The sequence below is a fragment of the Muntiacus reevesi genome, chromosome 12 (assembly GCF_963930625.1).
Source record: "Muntiacus reevesi chromosome 12, mMunRee1.1, whole genome shotgun sequence".
Lineage (NCBI taxonomy): Eukaryota > Metazoa > Chordata > Mammalia > Artiodactyla > Cervidae > Muntiacus > Muntiacus reevesi.
The window spans coordinates 6,924,445-6,947,126 of record NC_089260.1 but is presented as its reverse complement, the minus strand read 5'-3'; the positions used below and the strand labels follow the sequence as shown (position 1 = coordinate 6,947,126).

General features: G+C 37.6%; 1 protein-coding gene across 2 annotated transcripts in view; it reads left to right on the top strand.

Moving 5' to 3' along the window:
• MMP16 (matrix metallopeptidase 16) overlaps positions 1 to 22,682 on the top strand; it is a 379,158-nt gene that overhangs the window by 271,536 nt on the left and 84,940 nt on the right. For both annotated transcript variants that reach the window (XM_065902939.1, XM_065902940.1), the window contains exons 5-6: positions 4,622 to 4,783; positions 6,691 to 6,902. In XM_065902939.1, coding sequence (XP_065759011.1) covers positions 4,622 to 4,783; positions 6,691 to 6,902 — 374 coding nt within the window. The remainder of the gene's footprint in view (positions 1 to 4,621; positions 4,784 to 6,690; positions 6,903 to 22,682) is intronic.

The window sequence follows — 22,682 nt, the reverse complement described above, 5'->3', positions numbered from 1 at the left end:
TGAAAAAAAAATTGGGGGGCTGGGAAGATAGAAAAAGATTGTTAAAGGGGTACAAACTTTCAGTTGTAAGATGAATAATTCCTAAGGAAATAATGTATAGCATGGTGACTGTAGTTGATGACACTGAATTTTATCACTGCAATTTAATGCAAGAGTTCTCACCAAAAAGGAAAAAAAGGTAATGAATGTGTTTATTAACTCATTGAGGAGAATCCTTCGCAATGTAAACATATATCAAACCACCACAGTGTACAATTTAAATATTTTGCAATTTTATTTGTCAATTGACTTCAATAAAGCTTGTGGGGGGAAGAAAAAATCTGAGCTATATTTAGGTGAAAATGACATTCTGTTCTTTACTACTCAAATTCTAATTAGTCCTCCACTTCCTAGAAACACATTCATTCATTCATTCATTTAACAATTAAACATCTGCTAAATGTCAGACAATATCTTTGAATGGAGGATGCCAAGTTATATGATGCACAAGTTCAGTCTTTAAAGAATTCAAAATACATTGGGAAGACCTGCTCAAAGATGATGACAATAAAATGCAGCTGAGTTTTATGATAAGGTGATGCACAATGGGTTTGGGAGCAAAAGGAGAGCCCGTGGTAATAGTACCCTTCGGGGAGGACTTCATAGACAAAGTAACATTTGAGCAGTCACACCAAGTCAGCTTGATATGCATCCAACACACCAAGAGGGCTTCCCTTGTGGCTCAGCTGGTAAAGAATCCGCCTGCAATGCAGGAGACCTGGGTTTGATCCCTGGGTTGGGAAGATCCCCTAGAGAAGGGAAAGGCTACCCACTCCAGTATTCAGGCCTAAGAATTCCATGGACTGTAAGTCCATGGGGTCACAAAGAGTCGGACACGACTGAGTGACTTTCACTTCACCTCAACACACCAAGAAAAGGAAGGTGTGTTTCAATTCTAGAAGGAAGACTGTTCATGCATTTACCTTCAGGGCTGAGCAAGCACACACTACATAACTAGAAAGATGGTAGCAAAAAGAAAAGAAATAGGAAATAATGTTGGAAAGGAGGACAAAGGAATATGGATAAAAGGTCGTGGCTATCTTGCTGAGGCATGTGGAAGTATCTTGCCGGTAGAGGAAAAATAACAGAAACTGAAGCGAAGGTGGGTGCGGGAAGTTGTGCTCTCTCCTATTCTACACTCTCCTGCATACCCCCTGAAATTTCACTCCCTGCTTTGTCCATCTTCTTTAATTCCTTTAAATGTACCCTTAAAGTAATAGTGGTCTCTTTCATTTGATACCTTGGGATCATGAGGTTCATTTTTAGGCCCTCTCCTCCCATTCTCATCTGTTAGACAGGAAGCATGGAGCCCCGGGACTCTCATCCTCTTGTATTTGTACATTGCCATGTCTGCCTTCATTTCCTTCCTTCTCTCTGCTGAAGCTGTTCGCTCCAGAGATGTTCCAAGTCCATTGTCATCAAAACCTCTTTAATAATAATCAACTTTTTTTGAAAATATTCTCTTTAGATTCTTTTGGTATCTAAGCAGTCTCTCCATTCCTTCAAAATGCTAGCTGTTTTCTCCTGCACATTCCTTCTACTGCAGGATATGAGCTATGATGCATGCCCTCTTATATTTTTTTTCTTTTTAATGCCGCTGCAAGATCATACTCCCACTCTCCTCCATCGAAACATCAAGCTGTGACTGTGATTTTGTCAGATGGTTCCGTCCACTGTCTCCCCTTGCTGTAGTCATCTATTAGCACTCACATTTTTCTCCCTAATCCTTGATGATTTTATCTCCCAATTTGATCCCATTCCCCTCGATATCACTTAAATTTTAATTGGAGGATAATTACAAGGCCGTGTTGGTTTCTGCTGTACAATAGGGCAAATCAGTCATGATTATAGTCCAGCCCTCGTGGTCATCACGGAGGGCCAGGCTGGGCTCCCTGCATTATGCAGCAGCTTCTTGCTGGTTGTCCGTTTTACCCATGACAGAGTATATGTGTTAATGCTCCTTTCTCAATTTGTCCTACTCTTTCCTTCCCCTGCTGAATATCACATTTATTCTAATTCTTGGTGATCTCAATGGTCATGTAGATAAATTTTTCCAGTGTTCAGCCCTCTACATTATTGGATCTCCTATCCAATGAGTTTGTATTCCATTCTAACTCAGAGAATCACTCCCATGGGTATACCCTTGACCTTGCTCTTACAAATCTTTAATTTCTGATATCTATTATGACTGCCACAGAGTATCTCTCCAGCTTACTCTTGCTAGTCTCATGACACAAAATATCCTTTTGCAACATCATTTAAGCGATGGTCTTAATCTTATCACTATATCTTGCTACAATCCTTCATCCCATAATGTAATCACTGCCTTCCTTACATGAAATAAATACTGTGGCAAGTCAAAAATCACTCCCTTATTTATTTGAATCTCCAAGAATTTTCCATGGCCATCTTTAACACTCAAAGAATGAGCTCCTGGTAAGGCTATCCACTTCTCACTCCCACCAAGAAAAAAAAAAAAAGGCAACAAATGATAGGTTTTCCTAGTGTTTTCTCCATCCAGTATGGTGTCTTCATTTTTTAAGTTGCTCGCATCAAAAGACATGGTGTTCTCTTTGGCTTTTTTCTTTTCTCACACCTTGCATTTAGTCTTTTAAGAAGCTATGTGATTCTTGTTTCAAAATGTACCAAGAATTTTGCTGCTTCTGTATACCTTCATTATTACCCCTATGGGCCAGGTCACTAGTATCTTTGCCTGAATTCCTACACTAACATCAGAGATTTAATCATGTTGAGTCCCTCACCCACTGCATTTGATTCTCATAAGTCATTTCCAGAAAGCTCCTGCCAAAATGTAAGTCAGATTATGTCCCTCCTCAGCTCAAAGTCTTTCAATGATCCCCACTGCAGTCAGCCTAGAAAGCAAAACCGTTACTGTTCTCTAAGATTCCCTATATATTCTAGGCTCCACTTCCTCTCTGACGTGTCCTTTTTCTGCCTTATTATATCTGTATCATTTTTCACTATGTAACATCCTGTTTATTTTGCTTTTCTATCATGTTTCTCTCTGGTCTCCCCCATTAGAATGTAATGCTGGGAGGACAGAAATCCACCTATGTCTTACTACATGAACTTGCAAATTGTATTTAATGCCTCCAAGCTTTGTTTTCTGATTTTTTTAAGGGGATATGATTATAGTGACTGGAGAGCTGTGGGAATTAAGTGAGAAAATACAGGTTTTCTCACAGGTCAAACAACCCAGAGCAGAGTTAGTAAACTTTATAAACTTAATAAAGGCAGTCAACATCTTTATTACAGATAATACATATTATATTATTTTTCTTTAAACTTGTATTTCTTTTTAAACCTCTCTAATTTGTTTCCCCTTGGTATGTAGACAGATATTCCCTGAAACTGAGGTAAGCCCCAGAAGTGTTCGAATGGCTCCTTCCTGTATGCAGTCAGCCCCACGGTTTCATCCCTTCCTTCTGACAGACTACTCCAGAATGGAGTAAAAAGAAATACTGCTTATGCACCCAGTTTTTATGTTTAAAAAATAGCCCTCTGAAGGGTAATTACCACAGTGATTACCTTGTAAAAGTAGTTGGAGAGGAATGTTCCTTAAAGTGAGACTCAGGAAGTTCATTGAAATCTTTAGCATTTGTAACAAATCAACCATGTAAAACTACACTTTATGTTCAACCATGTTAAACTTATCACTTAGGAACATAACTCTCGGAAGAATAACAGCCCCAATGCGTTGATACTCGTGTGGTTCAATTAAACTTATGGAATGAACAGATATCCATGAAGGGCTGGCTCTGTGCTCAGGAGCTGACTTATGATGATCTGAGAGTGGACAGTATGCAGAGGCCATCCGCAGGGGTCTGATCACACAAAGTCAGATTAGGTGTCTCTGAGAGTTCTAAGACAAATATATTTTGTTCAGATCATGTATTAATTGATTAGAAGTTGTATTTGCAGAGCTAAGACTAGATTCCTAGTTTTTATGACTGCTACCCTATGACCTTTTATTTTACTTTTTATTTATTTTCCTATATTCCTATATTCTCGGCCGGTAAGAAAGATAAACCATCTTCTAGGAATTATAATAACCTGAATTCTAATCACAGCTCTTTAAATACAAAGGTTTACTATTGCTGAGAAAATTTGTCACTCTCTATGCCTTAATCTACTCGTTTGTGAAAAAGTAGGTATTGTACCTTGTATTTTTTGATGAATTGTTGTTAGGATTATGTCCAATATGAAGACCACAGAAATGAGATATAGTATATTGCATGTTTCCTAACTAGGATATTTCAACAGCAGTAGTAGCAATTTCTGATGCTACTGTTCTCTCTTCAACTTTTGTTCTTTATTCCTCTTTAAGTGTCTAAATTTTTGTGACTTCACTATCACCTCTTCACCACCAACCCCCACCCCCTTTTTAAACTAACATGTTGGATTTTACCCAAAGGTAATCCAATGATAAAATCACACTGACGGGTGAACTAAAGAGTTCCTCTCACTTTTCTTGGGTAAAATTTTGGCAATACCAATTGTCCTTGTCAATTCTGTGTTTGGATATCACTTGCAGCGACGCACTTTCTTCTCCTCTGCACAGGAAATGACCTATTTCTCGTGGCGGTTCATGAGCTGGGACACGCGCTGGGGCTGGAACATTCCAACGACCCCACCGCCATCATGGCCCCGTTTTACCAGTACATGGAGACCGACAACTTCAAGCTGCCCAGTGACGACCTGCAGGGCATCCAGAAGATATACGGTAGGTCCCCGTGGTTCTGTTGGGTTAACTCTATCGTGAGGTGCAGAATTCCTTCTCTGTCGTCTTTTTTGAGATAGATGCTCTAAGTGTTGTATTAGAGAGATAAATATTGAATAAAGATCTGATCTATTGGCAAAAGTCTTCTATCAGTCAGGTTTGGTTGGCACCAATTGCAGATATCTTAATGTGCAGGTTATGGGAAAGCCTAGGCATTGATAAACTTTTTGTACTGAGTTTAACTGAAACCTGGAATTATAGTAAAGATCAGATAAACTTTAGTATTTAAAATTCAGATAAAATGTAATATATTAATATAACCAATAAACAGTGAGTTAGAAGACTTTCCTAGAAGAGACTGGGTCTTTGATAAAAGCGGGCAGATTGATTCTCACTAATACTTGATATTAGATCCTAGACAAACCATTTTTGAAAATGCTGAAAATAATCTTGTGTGATGGATATAACAGAATAAATTCAAAAGCAGGTAGTTATTGACTAAGAGTAAAAAATAACAAATGGCTAAGTTTACTAACACATAATTCAAAATAAATTTCTAGTAGAGTAGAATCACTTTAATTTATGGAGTTCAGTCAATGAATGCAAATTAAGACAAAAGGGAGAGAGACTATTACACATATTTAAATCCTAACTCCCTCAACATGACCACTGACTTTTATAAAGACATGCATTTCACCCAAAATTTAACTGTTAAGAACTTGACATTTATAATTTACATGTAGAGAATATGCTTTACTAAATTAATAAAATGAATGTGTGTATATTAATGTGTCCTGTGTGTATATTAATATTCAGTATTCAGAAAGTATAATTTACATTTTCAAATATCATAGTTTAAATTCACTAATTTGCTTTGCATTTATTAGTTTTTCAATTTCACAGTGGTGAGAATTCTCTCAGGGCTAAAATAAGTTTTGTGGGGAAAAAGGCTTTGTGCTGCTCTTTTTTGGGGGGCTACTGAGAAAACCGAAATGTCTGGAACTCAAAACTAAATGGCTTATATGTTGAATGAGCTGGCCTCTGCCTATGTGTGTGTCATCAGACATTCTGCTGAAGTAGCCAGCTGAAAGGAGGCTCTTTCTCATGACCTCATGAGTTAGTAGTCTAGACTGAAGGTCTGCAAAAGGGTATTCTTTCCATATCTAAGTATGAAGTGTGAACAGCTCTGTATTTCTTTTTTAAAACATAAACCCCTTGAGGAATGATGGTTTACATCTGTACCAAATTACATGTATAAACTTTGACTTGATTTAGAAACCTCCTTTTAGAAATACTTCTTCACATTAATATTTTACCTTGTGGTGCTTTAATCAATCAGTTTTTTAGGTTTAGTGTTCAAATGAAACACTATTCTAGCAATTTGTCAAAACATTTCATTAGAAAAAAATAATGAAAGTCAAGAAAAGGTTATAAAATACAGTTAGAGACATAGGATAAAATAAATTTTGATTTGTTAATGTTTAGAAATCTTTGCATAGAATCATCTATCAAAATCTAGGATTAACTTTGATAATGTTTACATGCAGGGTTCCAGCATTCATTTTAATTTATTTATTATTAATATACCTCCTATTTCCAAAAAAGATTTCAAAGCAGCATATCCAATTAGGACTGTGGTGAAGCTATTTTTAAAAAAAATCATTAAAAATTAACAAAGAAGGCCTAGTTACTTGGACCTAGAATTCAGCATGTTAAAGACAGTTTCTGGTGGACTTGGCAATGGTTTGTTGGGTAAAACGGTTTGTTATTTCAGTAAATATACAATCTTAAAGACCTCTTAGCTCACTTAGTCAGAACCCTTCACTGATGAGTGACTGTCCCCTGTAGCATTTTTTCCAGCACTCTTCCAATTTTAACTGAACCAAGTGCTGTCCTCGTATTTTCAAAAGGTCCACCTGACAAGATTCCTCCACCAACAAGACCTCTACCAACGGTGCCGCCACACCGCTCTGCTCCTCCCGCTGACCCAAGGAAAAACGACCGGCCCAAACCTCCGCGGCCTCCCACGGGCAGGCCTTCCTATCCTGGAGCCAAACCCAACATCTGCGACGGGAACTTTAACACTCTAGCTATTCTTCGCCGTGAGATGTTTGTTTTCAAGGTAGGAGGCTGTGACTTTTTTTTTTTCCCCAACGGTAGATCAACTGTCTACAGTGTCGCTTTAGAAAACAAGTTCTCGTTCATTCTAACACCACCTTCCCAGAGCTTTCACAGTTAGAAGGTTCAAAAGAAGTATCTTGAAAAGAAATGCACAAATGGGCTTAAATGTCTAGCAGAAGGTTCTCGTAACATTCTATTTGGGGAATGCATTTATGTCAGCAAAAGCTAAAATGCTTAGAAATGTGAGGCTAAAAAATGCTGCATGTTATGAACAGATAAAAAAGCCATAATTTCAATCATGAATAGGAACTAATCGAGATGATTTGCTTGGGAGCGTAGCCACTTCCAGGCGCGCTGCCGCTACTCTATCTTTGGTTCGCACATCTTTATGAGATCCTTATAATTTCACTTGACAATTACAACACTGTTTTTTTAATAGGAGTATTGATCATTTCATTTTGTTCAGGGTCTACTAGTAGCCATTTAAGTTAAATCTCCTCTCTGAGACACTCATTTTGATTTTACGTATACATGTTGCTGTTTTTTGTTTTTTTTTTTTTTTAAGTACGGCATTTATAGCTGCCTAATTTACATTATTTTTTTAAATGTTACAAACTAAAACTAACTTTACATTTTGCTAAATGTGCATTTCAGTGACATTGAATTCTCCAACAATAACCCTAAAAAGCAATGTGTCAAAGTAAATTACATAATACTAAAAAGTGAATGTAGTATAATACTGAAAAATACTTTTCCCTCAATGTTTGCAAACCATTCTGAAAGATTAATGAAAAATGTAAACTTTATGTTGGCATCAGTATATTAAAATAGCTACATATTACCAATACCATTCATTTAAAAATAAAATAATGTGCTTTTTTTAGTAGATGTGAATCAATAAATAATGAAATTGTGTCCTACTTACACAGAATATCCTATCTACCAGAGGCCATACTTTAAAAATATAGATTTCGTATAATTTTAATAGGCAAAGTACTTTATTTCCTTTATTTGAAACTAAGATTTGGATTTGCTATAAGACACTCAAAAGCACCATAATTTCCAGGAAAAAAAAATCAATGCTTTTGTTCAAATACATGAATAGATTTTTGAATTTTATAAATGCCCTACAATGCTTAGTTAGATATCACTTATTTAATTTAAGTAGGATAATAAATTTAGATTCAAGGAATAAAGTAAAAAAGCTTACTCATTACTCATTGTGGCTAAGCCCACAGCAACTAGTTGAAATGAACAGAAAATGCAATAATTTTCTTATTTTACAAGATACGAGATGACAACTGAAAGATTCTGATTTCACTGCTTTGGCTGAATTTCCACATCCAAGTGTTATTCCTTGATATCATGGTAATGTCACTGATGTGTCAACTTTATCTGAGAATATGATATGAAATAGACTCTGAGTACATTCATTTCATTCTTCTTATCTATCTAATTAGATTGCCAATCTCAGAAGAGATGGGTCTCTCCATGTCTAATGATCGTTTTTCCAACCTATGCTCTGTACACTGTGAGAGCTTAGTGAGTGCTCTTGAATAACCACTGGTTCTTGGCATCAGGAACGAGTTGAAAGTACATAGGCCAGCTCTCAAGTAAAATGCAGTGGCAACTATTTTCAGTATCAAAGCAAGTATAAATATATTTGTATATATATGCATATATAGTAAGGCCTGCTTCTCTAAACTCTCATGGTACCTTGGATTCCTTAATCAAAACTCTCTGCTGGACAGAGTTTCTAAACTCTGTCTGAATTCAGTTTCTTTCACTAGCCCCTGCTCTATTTCTAAGAATAAATTCTGTAGAAGATATCTTGTTTGTAGTTTTCATACTCATCTCCTATTTCCCATGATGAATATGTATGCCCAGGGTAGTTTACTGTGGACCCAGGGCTTCCCCGACAGCTCCCCTGGTGAAGAATCTGCTTACAATGCAGGAGGCCCCACTTTGATTCCTGGGTCAGGAAGATCCCCTGGAGAAGGGACAGGCCACCAACTCCAGTATTCTTGGGCTTCCCTGGTAGCTCAGCTGGTAAAAGAATCTGCCTGCAATGTGGGAGACCTGGGTTTGATCCCTGGGTTGGGAAGATCCCCTGGAGGAGGAGGGCATGGCACCCCACTCCAGTATTCTTGCCTGGAGAATCCCCATGGACAGAGGAGCCTGACGGGCTACAGTCCATAGGGTTGCAAAGAGTCAGACATGACTGAGCAAGCAAACACACAGGATTGATAATAGAAGGTAACACCCCTGACTGTATGGAGCTCATACTCCAGGAGTGAAGATAAACATTAACCTAGGTACTTTTAAGATACAAGAGGAAAGACATGAAGAGAAAGTACTGAAGTCTAGTTGAGTATATAAAAAACACTTGACTGAGAAAAGGCTTATGCCAAATTTTGAGAGAGATACTTCCTAGGCACATTAAAGCAATTGGTATTTGGCATACGAAAAAGCTGGTGGACTACGGCAAAGATAGACAGATATCATAACTCTAGTACCAAGTGATAAATGTTGTAAACCAGAAATAGACCAAAACTTGACCAAGGGGAAGAGAATGTGATCGAGTGATACCTGCTCTTAGTTAATAACTCTGTGCCCTGGGTAACCAGTAGGTGCCTGGCTATAAGCTCGGCACTTAATGTTGATAATCTCCGTGTGAGTACTTAGTCATTCTATCGTGTCCAACTCTCTGTGACCCCATGGACTGCAGCCCGCCAGGCTCCTCTGTCCATGGGATTCTCCAGGCAAGGATACTGGAGTGGGTTGCCATGCCCTTCTGCAGGGGATCTTCCCGACCCAGGGATCAAACCCAGGTCTCCTGCACTGCAGGCAGGTTCTTTACCGACCGAGCCACCGGGGAAGCCCGATAACCTCTACACCTTATAATAACTCAGCAAGATGGAAAACATTCTCTCTTTTACAAATGAGAAAACTGAAAATCAGAACAGTAAGTAGTCCGTAGTTGACTATAGGTTTATTTAATTCCAAAATTCTGTTTTCCACATTAAGTTTTGCTAACTGAAAGAGTTAGGGAAAGTTTGAAAAGAAAGATTTAGACTTTAAGCTATATTTTAAGATAGTAAATATTCAAGAAATATTTATGAAACTTATGTTGTGAGGCTCTGTTTTAGGCGCTGGCAGTGTAGTAGTTAAAACAAGCAAACAAACAACAATGACAACAACAACAAAAGAAACCCAAGCTAGATGCTTTCTTGGTGCTTACTTTCTGTCTTCAAAGTGGACGGGTAGGTGAGGGTGCTTCACACAGAGGTCTGCACCTGCCATGGAAGGCTAATAGGAGAGCACCCACCTTGACTGAGCCCCCAGATCCTGTTTTTCTCTGTTAAGAACTGCAGGCCTTTTAGCTTCTCCCTCTGTGCCTACATAGTCTAGACTACCTTCACCTCTAAATTAATGTCTTTTTCCAGGTACCTGACCTTCCCGTCTGACGTTACTGTCCGTCAGCTCCTCTCGTGCACGCCACTTTTTAATTTCCCTTTGACATACTCACCACTAACTCCCACAGTTTGCTCCTTATTGTCTGTCCCTTCAAGCACATTTTAAGATCACTTACTGTTTGATTTCACTTTTAATAATGTAATGATTTTCTGCTTTTCTTCATTACTATTTCTTTATGCAAATTGTAAACCTCTTTGTTTCTTCAACTCTTACCAACATTCATTTCACTTTAGTTTTATTAACTGGGGCCTCTCTTCAGCCTTAGCTTATCCAAAATTTTCATCCTCAACATCTTCCTTGTGTCCCAGACTCCCTAACTATTCATCAACCCCAAATCTCTTTCTAGTGATTTTTTATATTTATTTTCTGCATTCAGTTTGCATGCTTTTTTTATTTCTATTTTCTTTAATTATTTCTCATTGTAATGTGTTTCTTAACTAGGTTGTAAACTTCAGAGTAGGGATTGGTTTGTATGGACTTCGTGGTGCAAATAAATTAGGTAATCTCAGTATAATATGGATTGAATGAAACTAAAGCTTTATCTTGTTTATACAACAGTAAGCAATCAATATGATACTATTGAAAGTATTCCATTCTTTTAGTTCATTACTCCTTGCCCAGGATCTCCATGAGTATTCAGTTCAGTTCAGTCACTCAGTCGTGTCCGACTCTTTGTGACCCCATGAATCGCAGCACGCCAGGCCTCCCTGTCCATCACCAACTCCCAGAGTTTACTCAAACTCATGTCCATCGAGTCAGTGATGCCATCCAGCCATCTCATACTAGGTTGTCCCCTTCTCCTCCTGCCCCCAATCCCTCCCAGCATCAGGGTCTTTTCCAATGAGTCAGCTCTTCTCATGAGGTGGCCAAAGTATTGGAGTTTCAGCTTCAGCATCAGTCCTTCCAATGAACACCCAGGACTGATCTCCTTTAGGATGGACTGGTTGGATCTCCTTGCAGTCCAACGGACTCTCAAGAGTCTTCTCCAACACCACAGCTCAAAAGCATCAATTCTTCTGTGCTCAGCTTTCTTCACTGTCCAACTCTCACATCCAGACATGACTACTGAAAAAACCATAGCCTTGACTAGACGGACCTTTGTTGGCAAAGTAATGTCTCTGCTTTTTAATATGCTATCTAGGTTGGTCATAACTTTTCTTCAAAGGAGTAAGAGTCTGTTAATTTCATGGCTGCAATCACCATCTGCAGTGATTTTGGAACCCAAAAAAGTAAACTCTGCCACTGTTTCCACTGTTTCCCCATCTATTTGCCATGAAGTGATGGGACCAGATACCATGATCTTAGTTTTCTGAATGTTGAGCTTTAAGCCAACTTTTTCACTCTCCTCTTTCACTTTCATCAAGAGGCTTTCTAGTTTCTCTTCACTTTCTGCCATAAGGGTGGTGTCATCTGCATATCTGAGGTTATTGATATTTCTCCCAGCAATCTTGATTCCAGCTTGTGCTTCCTCCAGCCCAGCGTTTCTCATGATGTACTCTGCATATAAGTTAAATAAGCAGGGTGACAATATACAGCCCTGACATACTCCTTTTCCTATTTGGAACCAGTCTGTTGTTCCATGTTCAGTTCTAACTGTTGCATATAGGTTTCTGACCTGCATATAGGTTTCTCTACTTCCATTTTATGTGTATGATTTTTAAGTAAAAATGAAGAAAATCTAGATATAAGTAAAAGATAATATCAAGTGATTTTGTTTTCTTAATAGAAGGAGATTTTCTTTATAAATGTAGTATCATCATAATTCTTCTGGTAGCAGTCTTCTTAGGAGGTTGGATATACATTGAGCTCACAAACATTCATTTATTTATAGTGAATTCACCTGGATATGCTTTCTATATGGAATATAAGTAAATTATATATATATATGTGGGTATTATTATAAACATCATTTTACATATTATTTATTTATTCATGAGAAAGTTAATCTTTCCATGCAACTTCATAATATTTGGGGAATGTAAAGCAAGAAAGTGAAAATCAAAACAAAATGCCAAAGAACAGAGAAACAAAATAGCAATAACAAAATAACTTTGTCCATACTTTATAGAAGGTGATTTTTAAGAGTGTTCTCTGAAGAGTGTAGGCTGCTATTGTGATTGGGCTGACAACAATTAGAAAATCTGATTGTCCAAATGAATACTCTCAAAATTAGTTTGGACAAGCTAAAAGCATTGAATAGTCTGTTGTGTTTTGAAAAAGAGTGGGAAGTGGAATCAGCCTGCCTTGTAGGGGATGTGTTTCAGTACACAGTATTTTGTTGCATGTGGAACAATGCAGAAGTAACTATATTCTGCCTAAAACTGAGGACGCTGAGAAAATCTATATCCAGTAACTCAGTTTCTTATAGCTCAAAAAAATAAAAAGTAAAGAAGAGAAAGGGTGGTTCATTGGACTACTGACCTGTTCTTTGCATCACGGGGAACAAGCAAAGGTCCCTTCTTTAGAATATCGCTAGAAAGAGTAGTGTTAAGAGGCAAAGCTGAAAGCTATCATGGAAAAGTATTTAGGGAAGGACAGTAAAGTGTCTTCCTAGTTAATATAGAAAAACAAAGTTCACAGCTTTGACAAAGAGAGCATTTCGTCATTTATCCAAAAAAGGAAAAAAAAAACCATAAATCATTAGGTTCCTTTTACTTCATCAAATTTTTGCTTGTTCATTTACCAAGAAATGATTTGTTCTTAAATATGACCATCTTCTCTTACAGCCACCTACTGAATTCTACTGAAGAATCATACTTCTTGTTATTTCCATAGAAACAGATTTGTTAACACTATTTTGACATTCATTAAAAGTACATTCAGCCAAGTTTAGTAAGTACAGAGTATGATCCAGTTTCATTTGCGACAGTTTTGTTTCATAAAAGATGTTTTACAAGAAAGAGGAGATGCTTATTGTAAAAGATAAATTATATTTCCACAATATTGATTTGTAACTAAGCTCCTTACAAGTGATCAAAATTGAGCTTTTTGACTCTTCAGTAGCTTCGAATCTCTTGGTATTTAATATCAATGTGTTTCTCATTCTATGCTAAACATCTCCCCATGGACCAATATGCTTCTTTCATTCATTTTAATTTGTTTTTAATTTTTTCTTCCTGTGTTGAGTGTTCCTCATTTCACCCTTATTGTTCTTGAAATCTGGAACTGTGCCTTCCTCACATCACCTTTATAACTATATCACATTATTCAGGCAGAATATTTGGTCAATTTTTCAAGTGTACATTATGCCTTTTCTGTATTAATGACATTGAACTTTTGAGATTTAAAGAAGTTGAAACTATGATTTTTCCCTTAAAAAGCTTAAATTTTATTGGGGAAGGGGTAACATGTAATTATCAATCAGAAATGCTTCCTTTAAATCAGAGTCCACAAAACAGAGAACAAAAATAGCCCTTTACACATGAGAATATTGGCTTAAGCCTGGAAATAGTAAGATAATAGAGATGACTCTGGAGAAGGCAATGGCACCCCACTCCAGTACTCTTGCCTGGAAAATCCCATGGATGGAAGAGCCTGGAAGGCTGCGGTCCGTGGGGTCGCTAAGAGTTGGACACGACTGAGCGACTTCACTTTCACGTTTCACTTTCACACATTGGAGAAGGAAATGGCAACCCACTCCAGTGTTCTTGCCCAGAGAATCCCAGGGACGGCGGAGCCTGGTGGGCTGCCGTCTATGGGGTCACACAGAGTCGGACACGACGGAAGCGACTTAGCAGCAGCAGAGACGACTGTGGAATCTAGGCGGTAACTTTGCGACAAGTGGGGTGATCTAGGATAAGAAAACCTCCAGATGTCAAAGTCGCTGTGGTCAGCTTTGAAAGATCCAAGATACAGAGCTTTTGGTTCAGAGAAGAGAGATGAAGGAGCACGTGAGGGTTGTGTGTTCAAGTCCCCACTTGACCTCTCCACTCAGATGCCACATTTAACAGACTTAAAACTGAGCTACTGCTCTTCCTTCAAGAACCTACTCCTCTGCTGCATCTCTTTTTCCATTCAAAAGAAGGGTAGTTCCATCTTCCCATTTATTTAGTGAATAGATCCTAAAAGATAGAGCCAAATCCTATTGGCATTACCTTTAAAAACGAGACAGGGTGCTCAGGGCTGGTGCACTGGGATGACCCTGAGGGATGGGATGGGGAGAGAGGTGGGAGGGGGCTTCAGGATGGGGGACACATGTGCGCCCATGGCTGATTCATGCCGATGTATGGCAAAAACCACCACAGTATTGTAATTAGCCTCCAATTAAAATTTTAAAAATGCATTAAGAATCCACCCAGTGTTCTCTCCTTCCACTGCTAAAGCCCCAGTCAAATGCACCATCACAGCTCACCTTCGTATTGTAATATCTTCCACACTTGTTCCCCTGGTTCCCCCCATGGCCCTATTGTCAGTTGTACGTGCAGAATGATTCTGTAAAATCATGCATCAGATCATATAACCACACTGTCTAAAAACCCTTCGATATCTGTCAAGGTTCAGATCAAACAATCCCACTTCTGGGTATATATCCAGAAGGGACAGGGAACATTATCTCACAGAGATATCTGCACTCCATGTTCATTGCAGCATTATTTATAAAAATATGGAAACTATTATGGAAACTAGCTAAGTGTCTATCAACAGATGAGTGGATAAAGATGTGTGTGTATATATAAAATAGAATATCATTCAGACTTAAAAGAAGGAAATCCTGCCATTTGTGAGCCCATAGATAAATCTAGAGATCATTATGCCAAGTAAAATAAGGACAAAAAAGACAAATATTGCATTATCTCACTTATATGTAGAATCTAAAATAGTTAAGCTTATAGTAACAGACAGATTATAACAGAGAGAAGAATGGTGGTTACCAGGGGCTGGGGTTGTGGAGAAATGGGGGATGTTTATCAAAGGGAAAACTCATTTATAAGATGCATTTCAATTATAAGATGTATAACTGATGTATTCAATTATAAGATGGATTACCATGGTAACTATAGTTAATAATGCATCATTGACTTGAAATTAGCTAGGAAAGTAGATCTCAAGTGTTCTTACCACACACACACAAACTGATAACTATAATGAGGTGATAGATATGTTTATTAGTTAGATTTTAGATAATCATTTCACAATGTATACTTATATCAAATCATTAAGCCATGCACCTTCAATACATATAATTTTTCTTTGTCAGTATACCTCAGTGGAGTTGGTGGAGTAAAACAAATGTCCTTCACTTGCTCACAAGCCTCCATGACCATTCCACTTCCCTCTTCCTCTCTGATCCCACGTCCGTTTTATGCTCCAATCACTTCTCCTCACTCAATGCCAGCCACTCTTGTCTCCCTGCTGTTTCTTGAACTTGCCAGGCCTTCTTTTCTTTGCAGGTCTTTCCCTATCAAATAACAAATATCCACATCATCTTCTAGGTTTCTGCTGCAATTTGTAAAAGTCAGAATACAATCTCCAATCTCTAGTCCTGTCCAAACAGTCTGCTGTTATGTAGATCCACATGGAGTCAGATATATGAAAGGGAATGATATTTGTAGAAAGACAGAAAGGTTTATTGTGAGTTATATAAATTCTGTGCCATTTTTTGAGCACAACAAATAGATTTATCTTTTAAAGTTGGATGAATTCTCTCCCAGCTCTCAACAGTGTCACTCATTCCCATTGCCCAGTGGTGTGTTAGTGTTTATGTCCCTATAGAAGAATACTTAAGCTCTTATCTCTAGACATTAGAGACAGACTTGGAGCCAGATGTTTCTTGTCACAGGCTCCAAGCAAGGACTCTGTCTACTCCTCTGTTTGTTGTTGAATTGCACAGTACTCTGAACATCGTAGACAATAAATAATTGTTAAATAATTACCTTCCACAATGGCTAATAAATTCCACCATACATTTGTAGTAAGCTCAGGAAATGGTAGCTATTATGTAAAGAGACAGACTCAGCATTTTTAATTACTTATTGTACTTATTAACTCAAATTCTCATGCTATTTGAAATTATTTTAAAAAGTAACTTTTAGTTGAATCAAGGTAAAAAAAATGGTTCTAATTTTTAAGATATAAGGGAAAGGAACAAGAGTTCATTATTGTTGTTGTTTATATTACTCTGTAAAATGACTTAAAATATTCTATTAGTAGAGAATCCAGAAAATGTTTTACAAAAAAAAAATACTTAGAGAAATTTCACAGAATAGAATAATCTAAAATTACTCTGAGTCAGAGTTTAATTCTGTACTGCCAGGAAGTATTACCTGATATTATAGTACTTTGTAATTGGGGCTAGATTCACATAAAAACAAAGGGAGCAATTGCCAAGATAGTGTAGGCAGAGAATAATCCAGGAGAAGCCGGTGGGAGCCCCGGGGAGAGTTCTCTTTTCTTTGTGAAGGGCAGGGCATCCTGGAATGGGTTCGCCCCGAGAGAGGGGCCCGTGCCTTGGAAAGCGTCACGGTTCCGGCAGAGAATTAATTAAAATTTCCTTGTAGCACAAAATCACAGTCTTTCAAAAGTTTTAGGTAGATATTTTAGGCAGTAATTAAATTATGTGTAATACTTCATTTTAATGTCAGTATTAATTGATTTTTAAAATATCTATTTATTACTTAATATTATTATTTAATTTTAATTATGATTTAAATTTAAAATTTACTTCTTGAAATACTTAAATTTTTATAGACATTTTCTACTTAAACTGTTGGGGCACATATATAAGAATTCAGTAGAACAGATTTACAGTCACTTGAATTTTCAGTTTCCTCCTTAGGCACTTTTATTTAGGGGTAACCATAAACATTTTGGATACTTGTTTAGATTCAGTAAAACTATGTTTATTAATAATATAAAATAGAACATTTAATATATACTTACAGTGCATATTTTGGAGACTAAAATATATTTTATCATGTACATTTTATTGTATTATAAATTTGCAATATAAATAGGGCAATTCTGTAATAGTCATGCAAAAACATTTTTTGAAAATATATTGTGAGTTAATCTGAAAAATCATTTCACTCCATAACAACATGAATCTTCCTATTCTGCACTTATTAGTAATCTAAATAATTTCAATATCAAAGATAAATATTTTCTTCTTCCATGTTTGTCATAATCTATATCATTGTATTTAGATTTTTACGTGAGAAGTGCTCATATTCATCATAAAGTTCATATCACTTTAACCTTAACGTAAATTTAGTTCAAGATTTCTATTGCACATGAAGGTAGGGTGTATTAATTTTAGAAGTTATGAAAATAGTGTTTCTTCCAATTTTTTTCCTTCATATTTGTCATTTTTGACTAAAATACCACTTTTGAACTCATCTTTTGTAAAGCAAAAATGAAGCTTTAATCTTTCCATCCCCTTTTTAAACTTTCAGCTAGCAATCTTGTGATTATTAGTTTACTTTGTAGATTATGTGAACTAATTTAAACACTGAGCCAGCATTTCAAAATTTCTTAAAACTCTTGTTTATTTTATCTTTTGCAAGGCAATCTTAAGGTGTATAAATATTGAAAGCAAAGTAGAAGTCAAAACTCGCATTATATGTAAATTATTTGACAACCTATTGAAAAATTCCATGAAAGTCAAGAGGAAAAAATTACAGCTATTAACAATATTTAAAAAAAAAATGTTCTGAACCACAAAGCAGGGAGGGAGCTGAAATGTAGCCTTTCTAACAAGCATTTAGAATATAATAAAAAATAATTTTCTTCACATAAAAAGTAGCGTAACTCATAGGATTAAAATTAATTAGCAGTACCTAGCCGATAGGTAGCATCCAATACATACTTATTAAGTGAATAACGTTTTTACCTTTAACTCTGTGTTCTGTGCACTTAATCTTCATGAGGGAGGTTTTTGGGTGTTTTGTTCATTCTTCTATGTGTACTTCTTATGATACTTTAAAGTTTCAATGCATCATATTGTGTTTGTTTACATAATTATGAGTAAGACTGAAAAAAAAGATTTCAGGTTTAAACTGCAGCATTAGTATTTCTTAAAAGAAATAGGAAAATGTGCATAGCTGCCAAATTAGTAATCCCATACATGGCAATTCATCCAGAAACAATGAAGTAAATCTAAAATGAACAATGGTGTTTATTACAACTTTCTTGCCAATAGGAAAAAAAGTTTGCAAGCAGCCCAGATTATTCAGTAATATGGTAATGGTGTAGCAATTAATAGTCCATCAACTCAGTGGAATGTAATGCAATGACTTAAGGATCAATTAAGGTGAATATATGGAACAATGAGAAGATTATAATGTAAATACAAATAAAATAGTAAAGCATAAGGTTTTATGCATCATGAATTGTAGCATTTGAACTGTGTGTTTATAAGCCATAGAAATTATAGAAACACTTTGTTAGGCAAATTTTAGAATAATGGAATTATGAGCAGGAATGATGGAATTCTGAGTAGAATTATTGTTATCATGTTGTTTATACATTTAAGCAACTTAGCAGCAGCAGCAGCAAACATGTAAGAATTCAAACTATAGTTGCACAGGAAAAACTAAATAGTTTTGAAGGCTGTGGTACGCTAAGTAATGGTGAAGTCATACAATTTAAAAAAATAATAGGGAGGCAAAACCTTTTGAAGTATGCCTTTGAGAGGTGTGGGTAGGAAGGTAGAGTATGAAGACTCTGAGCTCACCTTTTTCCATGAGCACACCAAAACTACAACTATTTACAGACCAGCTATCAGTGAGAACAGCCTGAAGAAAAGATTCTCAGCAACTGTCGAAAAAGCAGGAGAGCTCCAGAAAAACATCTATTTCTGCTTTACTGACTATGCCGAAGCCTTTGACTGTGTGGGTCACAATAAACTGTGGAGAATTCTGAAGGAGATGGGAATACCAGACCACCCGACCTGCCTCTTGAGAAACCTATATGCAGGTCAGGAAGCAACAGCTAGAACTGGACATGGAACAACAGACTGGTTCCAAATAGGAAAAGGAGTACGTCAAGGCTGTGTATTGTCACCCTGCTTATTTAACTTGTATGCAGAGTACATCATGAGAAATACTGGGCTGGAATATCCCAGCACAAGCTGGGATCAAGATTGCCAGGAAAAATAACAATAACCTCAGATATGCAGATGACAACACCCTTATGGCAGAAAGCAAAGAAGAACTAAAGAGCCCCTTGATGTAAGTGAAAGAGGAGAGTGAAAAAGTTGGCTTAAAGCTCAACATTCAGAAAACTAAGATCATGGCATCTGGTCCCATCACTTCATGGCAAATAGATGGGGAAACAGTGGAAACAGTGTCTGACTATATTTTTTTGGGCTCCAGAATCACTGCAGATGGTGATCGCAGCCATGAAATTAGAAGATGCTTACTCCTTGGAAGGAAAGTATGACCAACCTAGACAGCATATTAAAAAGCACAGACATTACTTTGCCTACAAAGGTCCATCTAGTCAAGGCTATGGTTTTTCCAGTAGTCATGTATGCATGTGAGAGTTGGACTGTGAAGAAAGCTGAGCACAGAAGAATTGATGCTTTTAAACTGTGATGTTGGAGAAGACTCTTGAGAGTCCCTTGGACTGCAAGGAGATCCAGCCAGTCCATCCTGAAGGGGATCAGTCCTGGGTGTTCATTGGAAGGACTGATGCTGAAGCTGAAACTCCAATACTTTGGCCACCTCATGGGAAGAGTTGACTCATTGGAAAAGACCCTGATGCTGGGAGGGATTGGGGGCAGGAGGAGAAGGGGACGACAGAAGATGAGATGGCTGGATGGCATCACTGACTCGATGGACATGAGTTTGAGTAAACTCCGGGAGTTGGTGATGGACAGGGAGGCCTGGCATGCTGTGATTCATGGGGTCACAAAAAGTAGGACACAACTGAGTGACTGAACTGAAAGCTATAAGGAAGAAACCATAGCAAGATGAGTATGATGGGTGGAGATGCAATAGAGTCAAGACCAACACGTCCAGATAGGCAACCCCCACATGGAAGAATAATCACAATTGCAGGTCTTTTCCCCCAAGGAGCAATGGAATTTGGAGCCCCACATTTGGCTCCAAGGTCTGGGGGTCGTTCAATGGAAATATGAGCCCCCAGAATATCCATTTCTAAGAAAGAGTAAATGTGTGTTGCACATGAGAGAGGCAAATGGCCATAGGAAACCAACTCTGCCCTTAAAGAATACACACAAAATCTCACACACTCTAACAACTAGTATAGAGGCAGTGATTTGAAAAGATTCCGGGTGGGAGCCACATGCTGCTGATCTTGGAGTCTCCGTTAGGGGTAGGAGACAACTGGGACTCCTGCTGGAGATACAGACACAGGCTGCAGCCACTTGGAGAACCCATTCCACCATGAGGACAGTGGTGCTGATAAGCAACTTTGGAATCCTCCCTTTAGCCTAGTAGCTCATAGCTCAGTCGGTAAAGAATCTGCCTGCAATGCAGGAGACCTGGGTTCGATTCCTGGGTCAAGACGATCCTCTGGAGAAGGAAATGGCAACCCACTCTAACATTCTTCCCTGGAGAATTCCATGGGCAGGGGAGCCTGGCAGGCACAGCTCATGGGGTCGCAAGAGTCGGCCACGACTGAGTGACTAAACCACCACCTCCACCACCGTTTAGCCTATAAACACGTGGAGCTCACCAACCCACCCGCCAGTTAGAACCAATCACAGGATCCCCTGAATTGAGCAATCAGCAGTGTGAGGAACAGGCCTCAACTAATAGTGTCCAAGGACTCAATTGCACCCACAAAAGGCTGGTTCCAGTCCTGGACCTTACTGCCAGTCATGCCAGAACCCAGCACCAGCAACCATGGACAGGCACCAACCCCGAGACTCCTCAGACTAGGCAGCCAGCTGCACCAGGATCCAGCTCTAGCCATCAGTCACTGACAGCGTCGGTATAAAGTAGAGCCAGCTGAGTTAGGAGTTAGTTACACTTACTAATGAGCCAAAACACTGTCCTTCCTACAACAGAAGGACCCATGCCACCCACATAAGGGGCGTTCCTAGAGTATGTAGCTCTGGTGACCTCTCTACTCACAGAGGAGAGTGTGCTTAAGGCCCTATAGGACATCTCCATCACAGCCCCATGTTTCCAAGATTAGGAAATATTCACAAAGAACCTAATACATGGAAATAAAAACAGAAAATTAGACAAAATGAGACAATAGAAGAACATATTCCAAACAAAACTAGATAAAAGCAGAGAAGAGCTAGCAGAAATAGAGATAAAGATTCTCCTGGATAAGGAGCTTAAGCTACTCATCATAAATATGCTCAATGAAAATAATGAATGAACAGAGAGAAGATGCAGAGAAGCTTAACAGGATTAGAAAATATAAAAAAGAATCAAATAGCTGAGGAATATAATAACTGAAGTAAACACACTTGAAGGAGTTAAGCAGATTAGATATTACAAAGGAATGGATCAGTGAGCTGGAAGACATAGTAATGGAAATTACCCATGCTGTACAGAAAAAAAATTATTAAGATGTTTTAAGAGATCTCTGGTATAATATCAACTGAAACTAATATTCACATTATAGTGTTCCCAAAAGGAGAAGAGAGGCACAAAGGAACAGAAAACTTATAGAAAGACATAATAGATGAAAACTTCCCTAACTTAGGAAAGGAAAGAGCCAGCTAGGTCTAGGAAGCTCAGATATTTTCAAACAAAATCAACTCAAAGAGGTCTATAATAGACATAACTAAAATGGCAAAAATTGAAGACAAAGAGAGAATATTAAAGCAACAAGGGGAAAGCTACTAAGCACATACCAGAGAACTCCCATAGGATAATCAGTTGACATGTCAGTGGAGAATTTGCAGGCTAGAAAAAGTGGCACAGTATCTTTAAAGGAGTAAGAAGCTAAAGCCAACAACCAAGAATTATCTACTCAGGCTATTGCTCAAATGTGAAGAAGCAATTAATAGCTTTATAGACAACCTGAAAATAAAAGAGTTTAGCACCACTTAAATGGCTCTACAAGAAATGGACTTCTCAAGGTGGAAGAAAGATGACAAGTAGAAATCTATGGGACTCCCAAAAAGCAAGCATTTCTAAGAAGGAAGTTTACAGTGATAAAAACCTATCTCAGGAAACAAGAAAAATCTCACATAAACAACATATCCATACACCCAAAGAATTAGAAAGAGATCATCATCAACAACAAAAACAACAAAACTCAGTAGAAGGAAATAAATAATAAAATCAAGCAGGAATAAATAGAAATTGTAAAAAAAAAAAAAAAAAGAGAAGATCAAAGAAACTAAGAAACTATATAAACTAATGCATATATAGCTATT